The sequence below is a fragment of the Rhinolophus sinicus genome, linkage group LG03 (genome assembly GCF_036562045.2).
Source record: "Rhinolophus sinicus isolate RSC01 linkage group LG03, ASM3656204v1, whole genome shotgun sequence".
In the NCBI taxonomy this organism is placed as follows: Eukaryota; Metazoa; Chordata; class Mammalia; order Chiroptera; family Rhinolophidae; genus Rhinolophus; species Rhinolophus sinicus.
In genome coordinates, this window is record NC_133753.1 from 175295629 (window position 1) to 175311426 (window position 15798).

The 15798-nt window shown below is 36.1% G+C and overlaps 1 protein-coding gene across 5 annotated transcripts in view; it reads left to right on the forward strand.

Moving 5' to 3' along the window:
- CPLANE1 (ciliogenesis and planar polarity effector complex subunit 1) overlaps positions 1-15798 on the forward strand; it is a 95299-nt gene that overhangs the window by 43316 nt on the left and 36185 nt on the right. For 4 of the 5 annotated variants that reach the window (XR_012495161.1, XM_074328990.1, XM_074328987.1 and 1 more), the window contains exons 27-37: positions 1256-1404; positions 2004-2170; positions 2688-2770; positions 4413-4492; positions 5575-5652; positions 7129-7321; positions 9731-10021; positions 10215-10982; positions 12186-12349; positions 13532-13664; positions 14543-14597. Coding sequence is in view for 4 of the 5 variants with exons in the window: in XM_074328990.1 (XP_074185091.1) it covers positions 1256-1404; positions 2004-2170; positions 2688-2770; positions 4413-4492; positions 5575-5652; positions 7129-7321; positions 9731-10021; positions 10215-10982; positions 12186-12349; positions 13532-13664; positions 14543-14597 (2161 nt within the window). In the remaining variant the exon portion in view is untranslated. The remainder of the gene's footprint in view (positions 1-1255; positions 1405-2003; positions 2171-2687; positions 2771-4412; positions 4493-5574; positions 5653-7128; positions 7322-9730; positions 10022-10214; positions 10983-12185; positions 12350-13531; positions 13665-14542; positions 14598-15798) is intronic. The other variant, XM_074328988.1, reaches the window with a different exon arrangement.

Genomic DNA, 15798 nt, shown 5'->3' on the forward strand with positions numbered 1-15798 from the left:
GACACTGGTGGCTTGGCGAAGGCTAGGTGGAGAAGGCGGGGGAGATGTCCATCGGCTTCCCTGGTCTCTGGGGAGGATCACAGCCAGCCCCTACATGTGTGCGAACTTACAGGCCTGACCCTCAGGCGGCAGCTAGCAAGTGTAGACATGGACTCCTTCCAGGAGAAGCCTGAGAGATGGGGCTTTTGCCTGCCTCTGCGCTGAGCCCTGTGGTGATAGGGGCGGCAGTGCTCACGCAGCTGCTGAAACTGCTTTTCTGCTGTGGTCTTGTGGATGCAAGCCTCATGACTTTCACAGATAGGTGTTTTGGGGCCCTGTCCCTGGAGTGGAAGTCTTAAGAGTTGAGCTGCTATCCACGGGGTCCAAGCCGTTTAGTTCTAGAGAGAAGCTGGGAGTTGGGAGTTCCCTCCTGCGAACAGGGCACTGTGCCAGGGGTGGGTTTATGGTGAGGTTGTGTCTCAGCCTTTCCTACTTGTTTCAATGTGGGTATTTTGTCATTTGCCTGATGTTCAGGAGTCAGTTTCTGGATTTCTTTTAGTGGTTATTGCCCCGTGTGTAGCTGTACATTTAGTGTGTTCGTGGGAGGAGGTGAGTTCAGGGGCCTCCTATGTCATCATCTCAGCTGACTGCCCTCCGCGTTCTAATTCTACATTTGGTCTATTTTAAAGTACATTCATTCTAAAATACTTTATTCCAGGATAAAGTGTGTGTGTGTGTTGTTTTATATGTTTATGAGTTTTTTGGCAGGGTTTATTTATTTATTTATTTTTTGAGATTAGTTTCTGTTATCCTAAGGTAGTTTATAAGATACTGTAATACTTGTTTTCATTGAAATTTGTATTTCTAGGTAAAGCATCCCTAAATTTCTAACAGACAAAAGAGATACATCCATTGTATTTTTAGCTGTACGTATTTTTGCCCCCTATATCATTTTGAAATAATTACTAAATGTCTTTATGATAGCAAAGAGAATGAAATGAAAGCACCTTTGCATTTTTATTGCTATTGTTTTGTGGCCTGCAAACATTGGTGATATACCTTACACATTTGTACGGCTGACTTCCTTTTTGGTAGTCAGGTTTGTTTTTCCCAGGTGGCATAAAGACTTCATTGTTGCTTCAGCATCAACTATTGAGTTACAGATGTGCGCTGCAAAATTTAACCAGGAGAAGTTCTGTAGAAAGTAATGTAAAAATGTAGTGAAAAGTATGCCATTCAAGAATGAAATGTAAATATTGTAAATGGCTCATTTTAGGTGCAGGAGAATCAGTACACTGAGCCTCAGAGTGGACCCAATGTTGAGAATGATTGCAAAACAGATGTTGGCTGTTCTGTTGCAGTACCCACTCAAAGCGGGACTGAGGAAACAAATGATCAAAATCAATCTTGTCAAAGTATTTTGAAGTAAGTTGTTGATTATAGCCACCTTTTCAGTGGGTGATACCTTGTTTGATGGTGTTTGGTCTTAAAGGGAAGAATTGAAACCTTGAAAGTTAAAGGAATAAGAATTTCTTTGAACTAGGGAATCAGGAAGTGATTACTTTCTGAAGTGCTTTAACAATTCATTGCAAATTATGTTTCTTCGCTGTTAGTTTATCGTCTATCTTCTGAGAGAGGAGCTAATTCATCCTGAGAGATCCCTTTATTATATCAATTGATTTACTATGTTAGAGGAGGTTGAACTAATCATTTAATCTATTTGTACATATCTTTGAATACCAAAGCTGAAGCCTTTACAGGAGGAAGATTCCTTTGTGAGAATGGCAAATTTAGCTAAGTAGAAATTATTCTTACCTCTTGAGTAAATAAAAATGGGGAAATTCAGTCATTCATTGAACAACCTTCCATTAAGCTTCTATTGCCATGCCAGACACGGTTAAAAAACGAAAGACTTTATAAATATGAAAACCAAGTTTGTTCTTTTTCAATAAATTGAATCAATTGAAAGCAAGCTCTTTGTTTCCAAGAATTAGTTGTAATTTTAGCTGCTTCATTTTTGTCAGTAGAATGCCAACTGAAGCAAAAAATCCTGAAATAAAAGAAACCAGCGATGAGATTATTTCTATCACTGATGATACTGGAGAAGAATTCATAGATATTGTTGAAGATCTTTTAGAAGTAGAAACATTTACACAGGAGGAAATGAACACGTTCCTATCAGACTATGAAGGTCAGTTCATTTGGCTAATCTTTTTGTTTGGCTTTATTATTTTGATATTGGTGAATGATTACCTGTGATAACTTAGTCTTACATCTAAATTAGTATGTTTATAATGGCCTATAAAACCAAAAGTTAAAAGAGCGTATAGTACATATGAAATGTTGAACACATTAACTCATAACCTGAATTTGAATTATTAGGCCTTTTGCCTTGCTTATGTAATCATTATGGGCCTTATGTTTTCTGTGAATCCATGCTGTGACCTTTCCTAGGCAGTCTTCCTTAAAACAGACTCTCGGAGCTTTACATGAAGTTCTGCGCACTGATGTGGGGCCTCAAGGCCCATCTCAGATTCACTCGACGAAGGGGGGTTGTCTCCAGATGTTTTTTAAAAATGTTTCTGTAAGAAGGATAGAAAATATTTCTGCCATTATATTTGTTTCCTGTAATATTCCTGAACCTTCTAAAAAGTAAAGTGATCATTTTTCAAATGGTCAGTTTTGTTTTCCTCCTTGTTTCCCTACAGAAGATGCCAAAAGACCTGTTGAAAGTCTCAAAAGTCCCAATATTGCCATTTACATGCAGACTTCACCACAGGATTTTAAAGCAGTAAGTCAATAAACAATTGATAAAGTTATTTAAGTTACACTTAAGTGTTTTGATTCACTACATCCAACCAAGGCTGTTTCTCTTAAGAGTACACTGTGGGTTGTAGAGTATAGCCATGCAGTGCAGCATTTTTCTTTCATTGAAAGTCTGTTATTAGTAAGATGTCTTATAATTTCAGGTAATGAAATTTTCATTTCATAGTCCTTGCCAGAGCAATCAGGCAACAGAAAGAAATAATAGGCATCCAAATTGGGAATGGAGAAGTTAAATCATCACTCTTTGCAGATGACATGATGCTATATATAGAAAACCCTAAAGACTCCACCAAAAAGCTATTAGAAACAATCAACGAATACAGTAAAGTTGCTGGCTACAAAATCAACGTACGAAAGTGCATTGCTTTCCTATATACTAACAATGAAATCTCAGAAAAAGAAATACAAAAAACAATTCCTTTTGCAATTGCAGCAAAAAGAATAAAATACCTAGGAATAAACTTAACCAAAGATGTGAAAGACCTATATGCTGAAAACTAGAAGACATTTTTGAAAGAAATTGAAGAAGACACAAAGAAATGGAAAGACATTCCGTGCTCATGGATTGGAAGAATCAACATAGTTAAAATGGCCGTATTACCCAAAGCAATATACAGATTCAATGCAATCCCCATCAAAATCCCAATGGCATATTTTAAAGAAATAGAACAAAAAATCATCAGATTTGTTTGGAACCACAAAAGACCCCGAATAGCCAAAGCAATCTTAAAAAAGAACAATAATGGAGGTATCACACTTCCTAACTTTGGCTTGTACTACATGGCTACAATAATCAAAACAGCATGGTATTGGCAGAAAAACAGACACATAGACCAATGGAATAGAATTGAGAACCCAGAAATAAAACCACATAAATATGGACAGATAATTTTTGACAAAGAAGCTAAAAACATACAATGGAGGAAAGACAGCCTCTTCAATAAATGGTGCTGGGAGAATTGGATAGCCACGTGCAAAAGAATGAAACTGGACTGCTATTTGTCACCATGTACCAAAGTTAATTCAAAATGGATCAAAGACTTAAGCATAAGACCTGACACAATAAACTGCATAGAAATTTTCATTTCATAAACTGCTGCAGCATATTAATTTAATCAAGAGTGATGAAAATGTTCTATACTCAAAATATAAAACTCAGCTGAAGCATATGCACTTTTATGTATTATTTTTTTCAAAACTCTATACACTGTATTTCCAGACATTTCTAATGATTGGAACGATTCCTTTAAAAAGGATTAGTTTTTCCTGCTTTTATAGTTGTTCTCACAGTGTGCTTACTTATGTAGTGATGGGTATATGTAAATATATTTGTAAATACATTGTAAATGATTTCTCCTGACATCACTTGCCTCTGTACTTGAATATACTCAGTGGCTCAGAGTGATGGGCCAAAGGCAATTCACACAGTGTGAACATCTGGTCAGACAAGGATTGGGAGTTCATTTTAATGTTCGGTTTCTCACTTGCTTTTAAATTGTTGTTACTCTGGGCAAATGGCTAATGTGAAACTCAAGATACCTAAATAGTAATACCTGTTTGTTTCATGTCTTTTTTTTTTGGTGGGGGGGTACTATTAATTTTAACAGCATTCCACAGGAGAGGTTCAGTGTCCAAGGGAAGAACCATTGGAGACATATATGGAGAAAAAATCAACTGAACAAAAAGGGTAAGGTGGGGAAAATATGGAAGTGATTGTAACTGTCTTATTTATCTCAGTGTGAGCAGGGCTTAAGCTCTCAAGGTTCATCTGAGATTCACTTGATGAAGAGGTTTGTTTTTTTCTTGTAATTGACAGTGTATTTTTTATGGTGATACTGTGTTCCTAGTGAAATTCTGACTTCAATTGATAGCAATGGTAAATGATTTTTAATAAATGTTATGCTCCTAAATCTCAGTAGAGTGAAATAAATAATATCTAAAATGCCTTTTGTTCTCCCATCACTATCAGCCTATCAAAGTAAAATATAGCTGTAAACAGATCAGAGTTTATTCAACTGCCAATGAGGGAACCACCTTTCCCTATTGATTCTGTTTTTATTGGATCAAATAAGGAACCATTATGAATCATAATATGTATGTGTAATCTTTCACCGTTGTGATATAATCACTACACACTATTCTGATGTGCACATACTCTGCTGGCTAGCTTATTGCTTCAAGGAGAGCTGAAAGCAGTTTAATTTGTTGTAGTTTGAGCACAATTTCTTAATTTTCAGAACTGTTCAAGTTTTAGAATTTTAGAATTAACTGGCATGGATTTTCTTTTCTCAATATATAAATTTTATTCAGTTGTTCTGTGGATACTTAACAAAAAGAATGTATTTAATGTCACGTGCCTTTACAAGTAATATAGGCATTTCTATTAATAAAAACTAGTCTTTACAGTTTCAAATGTGATGATGGGCTCTGTAGCGTTCCTAAGCAAAGTATCTGTCTCTTCCATAGGTGAAATTTGAGGTCCCAGCTAACCTTATTAAACCCCCTTCATTTTAGATTTCTATTATTTCTGTTGCTGAGCAGTCAACAGTATTCAAGTCGTATGTTAAGCCATCCAGACATAATCTTTGCTTTTGTTTGAATCTGGTACTAATTGCTATGGAGACATGTAAACAGATTGTGATTATGAGCTAAGCATCAGAGAGGATTAGAGGATGTATAGCTTTGAGATGGCTGAGCATTAGGTCACCTGTGCCTTAATAATGTGTAGAATATCTTGCTTCCTAATCAATTATTAATCTTTAATTATAGTATGACTGAAGCCTTTTCAAATCCTGAACACACCAATCCTCATTCATTTGGTGTTAATACGAGTTCAGAAATTTCTAGGTAAGAATTTTTGCATAATGTACCATTTTAATATAATCATGTTTCACAAATAGATAAGAGAATAAAATGATGCCTATTGTACCATTTTTAAAGAATTACTAAATGTTTTCACGAAAACGAAGAGAATAAAATGAAACCAACACGAGCATTAAAAGAGCAGTGTAGCTACATTTCTGACACCTTTAAGGTTATTATTGAAAGAGTTTCCTCTAACAGTTGTGTTTTAAAAACACACAGGAACTATTTTAGAACAGTCTTCTCTGAAAACAAGTAGTGGATTTATTATTGAAAGATGTAGTTGTTAGTCGTTTTCAACCTCTAACAGATTTCTAATAGTATATAAAATGCTTTTAATTTTCTTTTATTTTAATTAAAATACAGATTCATCCAGTTCTGTCTTTTGAATTTCTTCTACGGAGGTTGAACAGTGTGTTTAGTGTGTGGAAATCTTGAGGAAATAGGAGGATAATACAGCACAGCTTTACTTTAGAAAAATTGTCCATAATTAGAATTTATCTTCTTATCTCTTGTTGAAAGCAAAGGCCAATAAAGTTGTCTTAAAACAGGCAAGTCAGTTGTACTGCCTGTTTTTCATGGATTTGCCAAATAAAGTTTTATTACTGACTACATTAGAAGCTTGATGAAAGGCAAACATTACTGGAAGGGAATGAGTGTGAGTCCCAATAAATCTAAATGCAGTTCAATATGTTCTTTTCCTTTTAAAGACAATGGTCAATTTATTTGGATATGATAATGCCTGCTCCCTATTTAGTGTATGAAATTGATTTGCTTAGAAAGCATTGAGTACCTGCTATGTTTAAGGAATCATCTCCCAACAATCATTAAAAAAAAATAACCAACCTTACTTTGACCTGTAAATTTATTTCTAAATAAGCTTTGTTGTTACAGTTTAATTATAAACATAGACAGTGATTTGTTTGGAAATGAAATGTTCACAATACTGTTGTTTTGCATTAAATGATGATCAGGAGTTTGCTGTACCCATCTTAGAATTAAACATTTTTTTAAAGCATACATTCCCTAATTTTCTTAATTCCATTCTGGGGCATTAAATTTAGCCAAAAAAAATATTCTTAAACTAAATTGCATAGTCTGTACAGCTAGTCAGAATGATTGCACAGATGTCAAACTCAGATGTCTACAGGAACCAGGCAAGTAAGATACATGTGTGAACTGTTCTGGGTTGTAACACCATCGGGAGGGCACCAGGCCTGAGTAGACAGTACATGGCCCTTAAAAAAGGCATTCAGATGGATACCTGTGCTGATGACAAATGTGTCTGGTGACCGAGGGGTACAGAGAGATAGGCTTCAGGGTTTAAATTTCCTGAAAACTTCCTGAAAGCCTTTACAGTAGAAGAAAAAAGTGGCATCAAAATATTAGGTCATAAACATCTAATTTGTTTTTTTTTTCTTGATTAATGTTTGGTTTTTATTTATATGCTTCCACGAGTAGTGCCCAGATCTCTGCATTTAAAGATAAATCTTGCTCAGTTCCATCTTTGGTGACAAATGGAGTCAGCGTTGCTTCACAGACACCTGTTCCAGCAGCCCAGCCGACCCAAAGAAATGAACCCAGGGCTCAGTTACCAGATTCTTCTGATTCTGTTAGACAGATGCTCCAAGATGAAATGTTTAAATTAGTTCAGGTAAGCACGTCTCCATATAAATAAGTGAATCTACACATGATATATATGTTGTAAGTTTTAAAAATATGTGCAGACTTCCAGAAACGGACAAGTTAAAATTAAATTTCAGGGTTTCTCTGCTTTGGGCACTTTATTCAGAAGTTTATAACTCTAAGGCCTAGACTCCAGTTTGAGCTCCCCGCTTCTCACAGAAACTTCTTTCTCCTGAGCTCTTTGACATGCAGAGCTGCACACAAAATTGAGGGGGGTGATAATCAAACCAGACCAATGGACTCCTGCTCAAAGGTATCCAAAGTTTATTTTCTAACACAGCTTGTCATCTTATCCTCAAACCAGAGTTTGGCTTGGTTTGAAATTGGCAGCTGATTTTAAAGTCCTGTTCACTTCAACTTCCATTGTCTTTTTCCTCGTCTGGTTATCCTTTTCTCTGTCCACCAGTGATTTTAAATTATTCTCTTTGTGTTATTCCTTAAACATTAATTTCCCTCAAATCTAATCCTCTTCTCCTGTGTTGTTCTACATTCACTTCCACGTCCTTTTATGTGATGTCACATATCATTTTATATTGGCGATTGTTGATTTCTTTGAACTTATGGGCCCTGATGAGAATACTTTTTCAGCATGTTCCACTGCCCCACGAAACTTACAGAAACTGACTTTATTTTTATTTTCCTTAGTCCTTTCTTTTTTATTTAATAACACTACCTGTTTTAACAGCTTAAAATTTAAGAAGCATTTTGTTTTTTTGGATTGCCTAGGGACTTTGCTGGTCACTGCCCTGTATATTTAACAAATTCTCCAAATAATTCTGATGTTCACAAAAGATTAAGTATAATTGTCTTAGAAAAATCACCCTTGCCTTCTTCACTACTCGTATCCAGCATTTTAATATGCCCTCTCCATTCTTTTATCCACACTGTCAGGATAGCCATTTGCTCTTTCTATACTGTGTTTCCCCGAAAATAAGACCTAACCGGAAAATAAGCTCTAGCATGATTTTTCAGGATGACATCCCCTGGACATAAGCCCTAATGCATCTTCTGGAGCAAAAATTAATATAAGAGCCCGGTCTTATTTTCAGGGAAACATGGTAGCTATAGCTAACCTTGGATAGAGTCTTAGAACTTCAAACTTCCGTTATCTTATATATCCATTTTCTAGGGTAGTCTTCTTCAGATATTGTTTTAATGCTGTATTTTCCTATTTAAATTTCAGGTACAAATTTATATACTATATGACATCAATCTTGTTTTTAAAATACAAATAGTGAAAGGAAATACACGAAAAATGTTAGTACCAGTTAACTTTGGGCATAAGATTAGGAATGATTTTTTCCTTTTTATGCTTTTCTGTTTTTTTGTTGTGGTTTTTTTTTTTTGGTAACAAGCATGTATTTTTCCTTTATATTTCAAGGGTGCCTACATTTTTTTTAACCTGCAGTATTTCCCTATTGGTTTGTTTTACCAAGTGCAAATTCTTCTGTTGGGCTTGAAAGACCCCATAACCATCTTTTACCTTCCCTGTTTTCCCACCCTACTCTCACAAGTCCATTGGTTCTATGTGGTCCCGGGACAGTAACATCAGTGTCATTTACATGTTAGAAATGTAAATTCTCGGGCAGCCTCCATCCCAGACCTATTGAAGTCAGCAACTCTGGGGTTGGGGCTCAGCAAAGAGTTAAGTCCTCCAGGTAACGGTGGTGCGTGCTCAGGTTTGAGAACTACTGCACTACTATCTTCTCATTAGAGCTGCTGTGTATTTCCTGTTCCATCTAAGCCAGTGTGTAGGCTAGTGGTTCCCAACCTTTTTGCACATTGAAATTACCTGGTCATCTTAAAAAGTAGTCCTGGCTCCATCCCCAGACATTCTGATTTTAATGGTATGGGGTGTGACATGGCCATTGGGGTTTTTTAAGTGCTGCTTCAGGTGATTTTAATGTGCAGCAGAGTTTGTCAGCCACTGGTGTGTGCTTTTGTCTTTGACCTGGTCAGTCCCTTCCATAGGAATTCCTCACTCTGTTTGCTAATCTTTGCTGTTTTCTTGCTTGAAAACCTGTTTACACATACCGATTTTAGGAATAATTTAATGACTCTTACCCCACTCCATCAGACCACTCCTTTATGATCCCTGGGATGTTTATGGAAACTGTTTTACAGATGGTCCCAAGTCTCATTCAGTCATATTCCCAGTTGACAACTCCTTGAACACAGGAAGCTATTTTTTTTTCCTTTAAAAAAAGAACTGTCTCCCAGCTATGCTTCCTGCTCAGCATTCATGGGTTTCACAGATAGTACGAAGACAAAGGTATGACTGTTGTGAAATACTGAAATACTCAGATGATTGTTGTTGATTTTTTAGATTTTTTTCATCATATTTTAAGATGTTTCTTTAATTTTTATTTTATTGTAGCTGCAACAGATCAACTTCATAAGTCTAATGCAAATAGTGGGATCATCCTTTGCTAACCTCCCAGATATACATCAACTTCTACAGCAGTCTCAGTCTGTGCATTTGGTGGGAAGCCAAGTATCACACCCTTCAAGAGGGAGTGGTGACACTGAAGCTACCAGGGGACATGTGACGGAGAGATTTGTCATTAAACCGCAGTCCATGGGAGACCACACTGGAGAGCCTGGCAAGAACAGCTCAAACTGCCATAAAGGTGTGCAGTCTGATCCAAATAGTAATGGAAATTTACAGGTAATGCATTTAAAAATACCATAAAGTTTGTCCTATTCAGTTGTTGGTTTTCTGTTATTTGAGTAAATAACATTTTTGGCAGTTATTACATTCATCACCACCACCCCCAAAAGCATATTGAACATCATTTACAAACTAAGGAGTTTGTAATACATTCTAAACTTACATAATAGTTTTTTTTTCTCTCTTCCAGAATGTTCCCCAGGGGAATATGTCTTGTCAGTTAGAGGACCAGCCCCAGACTAGAGGATTACCGCCAGCAGCTGGAAGCTTACCGACAGTTTCATTGTCTTCAGCCCCTGCTGCAAATACTCACCTCTACCTTTTGTCCACATCTCCTCCCATTCCAAAGACACCTAGGTTTATCCCAGCTGCAAAAACGTTCCAACCAGGTGATGGTTTTCCTTTGCTTCAATTTCAGTCTAAGCCTGAATTTAAGCCCCTTTCCTTCCACACAGAAAGAGTTCCGCAAGTTCCCTTCAGGCCACTGCCACAGCCAAGAGAGGCCTGGGGGTCATCCCATTCCTTCCGACCTCCTTTGCCACAGCGAGGCATGCACACGACTTCGCTGTCCCAGTCGAATTTGAGCCAGTATAATACGGACGCCAAGAAAAAGGCAGTTGAACAGAAGAAATGGGAAGAAACTGTAATTACAGAAATCCCTAAGCATGTGAACCTGGATCAGTATGTGGGACAAGAAACCTTGACACCTCAACAGGACTCTTCAATATTTATAAAACCAGAAAAACTATTTGATGTTAAGCCACGGCCCCTGGAGATATCTCCTCAGAATTCCTTGGGACTTCCATTATTGCACCTGCAACTTAAACCTCCTTATATGTTTCCCTCTGTCTCAAGAGCTTCGGTTACAGTTCCCTCAATACCTATCAGCACCGTAGCAGAAGAAAGAAAATACCCAAGACTATCATTACTTCATTCATGTCTGTCTCAGGAAAATATGGTAATGATTTTTGCAGGGTGATGCAAAAGCACAGTCCTGTGTTTTTCATACTAAAAATACTATACATTCCATGAAAATCTCTTAAACATTTCTTTTGTAAAAGTAATGCTTCTGTATTGAAAATAACATATAAAAATAGGTTTAAAGTAATAATTGGATATTTTAAAGGCCTTACGTCTTGTGCATCAATACCAGAATATGCTGAAATCTTTCACCCATATTTCTTCTCAGAAAAAAGTAGTAAAATAAAATGACCAGTATTCTAATTAGTGTGTGTTTAGAGACAGAGAGAGAGAGAGAGAGAGAGAGAGAGCATTTTTTGAGGTACCTAGAAATTATTATCGGATTTGCCTTCAAATCTGTTACAGGTTAAAATTGTTAAACAGATTCAGGTCTATAAGTAGTTGTACATATTTAAAAAATAGTCTCTTTTTAAAGTATGTACTTAAAACACAAAGATTGAATCTTAATAAATCCACCAAATCCTTTTAAAAGTTGTAAACTTTGACTTATAAAATTCAAATTGTTTAGATTCTATTTTTTAATTCCATGGTACCATCTTGGGAATGTGATCGACTAATTCATTCTCTGGTGTATTTTTAAAATTTAAAGATGATACTGGGGAAAAAATGGTCATTTCCTTAGAACAAGTACTTACCATGCTTCTTTTCTTCTGAACACATTGTGAACAGAAAAGAAAGGATTAAAGGAATGGAAAAGGATTAAAGGAGTGGAAAAGTAGACATTTTAAGGATGATGAAGAAATTTTTTTATTACAATATTATCTCGAACTCCAAAGTTACCGTCACACAGCATCAGGGGTTATCAACACACTAATCTGTTCCATCCATATCTCCACCCTTCTACACCCTCCCTGTTCCAAAGAATTTTAAATGCTACACATTATATAATTTTATTTATAAGAAGGAAGATTTTTAATATGAAAAAGAAATTAAGAAATGAGGACTTCTAGCTTAATTTCTGAATAGGATGACCCAGTCAAAATTTTCAGCACTCTAAAAATCATTTATTTTTTAAGATCTGGATACTCATTTTACCAGTCAAAATTAATTTTATTTTTGACATGTTCTATCTGTAGCACATCTTAGTTTAATTTAAACAAATGTTTTTCTCAATTTTTATTAACATATTGCATAATTGAGGTTTGTAATTTTAAACTAATATGCTGTTGCTTTCTTCTAGTACAAAAACCCACAGCTTATTCCACTGGAAAACCTCATTGCATTCAAACAAAGCCAACAGAAACTAACACATTTATTTGAACAAGGCGACCCTGGACACCTTCAGCTTCTAAAGGTCAAAAGAGAACCATCTGAAGTGAGACAAGGAAAGGACAGTAAAAAAAGGCAAGTTTTAAGTGAAATTTTATTTGAGAATACCATATACGTGCAAGTTTTAGTTACAATAATGTTGTTATAAAGATGGACGTCATCTGGTTCAGCCTCCTACCCTGTATACAATTGCATATTCAATTTCCTTGTCAAGTGTCATGCATTTGAACACATCTTGTGATGAGGAGAATTTCTATGTTATGAGAGACAAATACTATTATTTTTTCCATTTTATTAAGAAATTCTGGGGAGCACTTGAGAGCTTGCTTCCCAGCATGTCATCAGCTTGGCTCAAATAAACTCAAACTTTCATTACAAAAATAAAAAAGAAAGTCTTTCCTGGCATTCATAGGCTGGAGGATGCTTTTACATTTTTCTGTAATAGGGTGAGCAGTCATCTTGTGCAGCACAAATATTTGGTATCTCATGCAATGTTCCGTGTACTCTCCAATCCACTGAACTAATGTTTATTGTTACTCATCTTACCAGATCCTCCAAACTCTTGTATAGGAAACAGGAGGGCAAGTGATGTGAATTGTTTCAGGGCACTAAGACATGTGCATGTAAATAGGAAGACCGTGACTTCTGATGAAGAACATTTATACTGTTTTACTCACAATGGATGTTCAATACATGTATTGACTAGTATGTTATTACTGAGTATAGAAAATACTCTAAAAATTTTACATTTATAAGACCTACTACCAGTGCTCTCTTCCCAGGAATGTTTCCTTTCTTCCATCTTTAACAGGTATTCCCTCTTCAAAGTAAGTTTTCCCATTAACGTTTTGGGGCCTCTTTACTCCTTGCTGGGATTTTGCTGAGGTGAATAAGGGTTCTTAACTTCTTCAAATAGGTGAGTGGAGGTGTTCAAGAGGGCTCATAAGGCCAACTCAGAATCCGCAGAAAAGAGAGTTTGAAAATTACCTAAAAGATGTAACTGACTGGAGATTCCAGAGACTTACACAGAAAAGTCAGTTTAGTAGGAGAGAGACTAGAAACAACTTTCATGTGTCCCTGACTTTGGCTTATATTTGCTTGTATTCTAGCAGAATATCTTGCTAATTTAATTAAATGCCATTGAAAATAATTTATTTATATAATTTTCACAACTGTCTCCCTATATAGCATGATACAGATAAAAATCTGATGTTACTAAAATAGTAAAAATATATTTTACACCATTGTTTTTAACAGGCAAAGACGACGAGCTGAGAAAGAGCTGCAAGGAAAAAGATCAGAGAAACTAAGGGGAAAACCAAGTGTCACTTTCCACCCAGAGGATTCCATCATTAATGATAATTATTCAGAAATAGTTACGAAACCCGAGGTATATAAAAACTACTAGACACTCTTCCCTGGGCTGCATATACACTTGAATTTAGAATGTACTGTGGGTTATCTGGTCTTCTGATCGTGACTAGGAGAATCTTTCCATCATTACGTGCATAAATCCCTGCTGTGTCCCTCCATGAACAGTGGATATACAGTTATGAATGTGGAAAGCAACTTGATGGTAAATCAAAATCTGTAGTTTAGAGCATCTGCCTATGTGACTTTGTATTTGAAATCACCCTTTGCTTTTTTCTCTGACATCGTAATGCATATTATTTGTTATTTGGGTTTCTCCAGTTACAGTTTCACCTATCTCTTTTAGGTACCTCTAAGATTTCCCAAATACAGGTTTATTATGTAACCTATATTTTAAATCAGATCTTTTCAAACATTCCTTCTAAATTTGGTGACTCTATTTACCTATTTTTTCAACAACAAATTAAGTAAACAGAAACCATTTTGTTTACAGGGATTTTTAAAAGGCACACTTTTTCATTAAGTCCTTAAAAGCATATCTGGAGTCAGTAAAAATGTTGAATCCAGGAATAATTTTGATAGGATGGGGATACCATTATCGCGTTAAAGCTACTGTGCAGGAGAGTTTTGCACATCGTAATTTAGTAATTGCATTAAGTTGGTAGTGCTCTTTTTTGAATTTATGAATTTCGTGAACTCCTTTGTAGAGTTACTTTGATAGACTAAATAATTGGATAGAGTAAATATTTCTAGAGCTATAGAATTTGAACCTGGACCTAAGATGTAACAATTCTTGTAGCTACTATATATATATATATTTTTTTTTTTTTTTTTTTTTTTTTCCAAAATAAATGTCCTTGAGTTAATCATACATTGATCATTTGGGGGTTCATTTAGGAGCAACAAGAACATCGTGGTTCCACGCCTTTGGATGACTTTGAAGTTCCTTTCGGTATGTATATGCATGATCAGTGTAATGTCTAAGTTCAGAGTCAAAACCAGCCTTCTAGATATCTCGAAATACGTATATAAAAATGACACCAAATTCTTCTCACATTACCTTTGATAAGATTGTGTGTGTGTGTGTGTGTATGTGCACACGCGTGCATTGATGTGTTACCCAATAGAGCACTGCTTGCTTAACAAACTATGGCCCACAGAACATGCCTGTTTTTTTTAAAAACAAGTTTTATTGCAACAGAGCCATGCCCATTTATTTACACACTGTCTGTGGCAGCTTTCATTCTTCAGCGGGGTTCAGTTCTTGCAAAAAGGGACCACACGGTCACGAAGCCGAAAATATTTATGACTTGGCCTTTTACAGAAAAAGCTTGCTGACTCCTACAGTACAGCAATGCAATTAATTAGAACCTCAAATAAGATACTGAGTTATAAGGCCTAAGAGGAAATTATGAAAGAACATGCTTAGGGTTGAATTTATCATAGAAAATACGTGAACATTAAAATAAAGGGATCAGTTTCTTTCTTCAATTGTCAATGTATTTCTTGCCACTGAATGAATGTATGTATTCCCCAAGGCTTTCTCCTCAGTGATTTTCATACTCATACCCACAAACACTCCTGTGTGTGTTAACACCATTCACTCTCACGACTTCAGCTCTTAGATTATTTTTATGACACTCAAATATACTTCTGCCCTCTCTTATCTTTTACCTTAAATTCAACAAATTTTGATTTGGAATCTTCCTGTTAGTGATGTCACCATTATCTTGACTGGTCAAGATTTTGACCTTGAACGCCACCCTTGGTTCATTCCCCACCTCTTTACCCTCTTCCGTCATTTAGTCCTTGACCTGCTCCTCCCTCCCTTTCTCCAGGCCCCTGTCCTGCGTCAGGCCTCTGCACGCCTAGCCAAGCAGCGGCCTCTGAGCTCATCTGCTTGGCTTCCATCTCTCAGCCTCCTAATCCACCTCGTATTCTTTCCCACTCACTTGCCTTAAAACCACTTTCATTTTCATTCTTAATATTTTTTTGCTTTGTAAAGGTAGTCCATGTTCACTGGAAAGAATTTAGAAAATACAAATAGGGAATAAGAAGATTCTTAAAATCTCCCATAATCTGTCTAGAGATATTAGTATTCTTTTAGGGTTTATATTCTGAGTATAACGCTAACCAATTGCACCATTAGATCC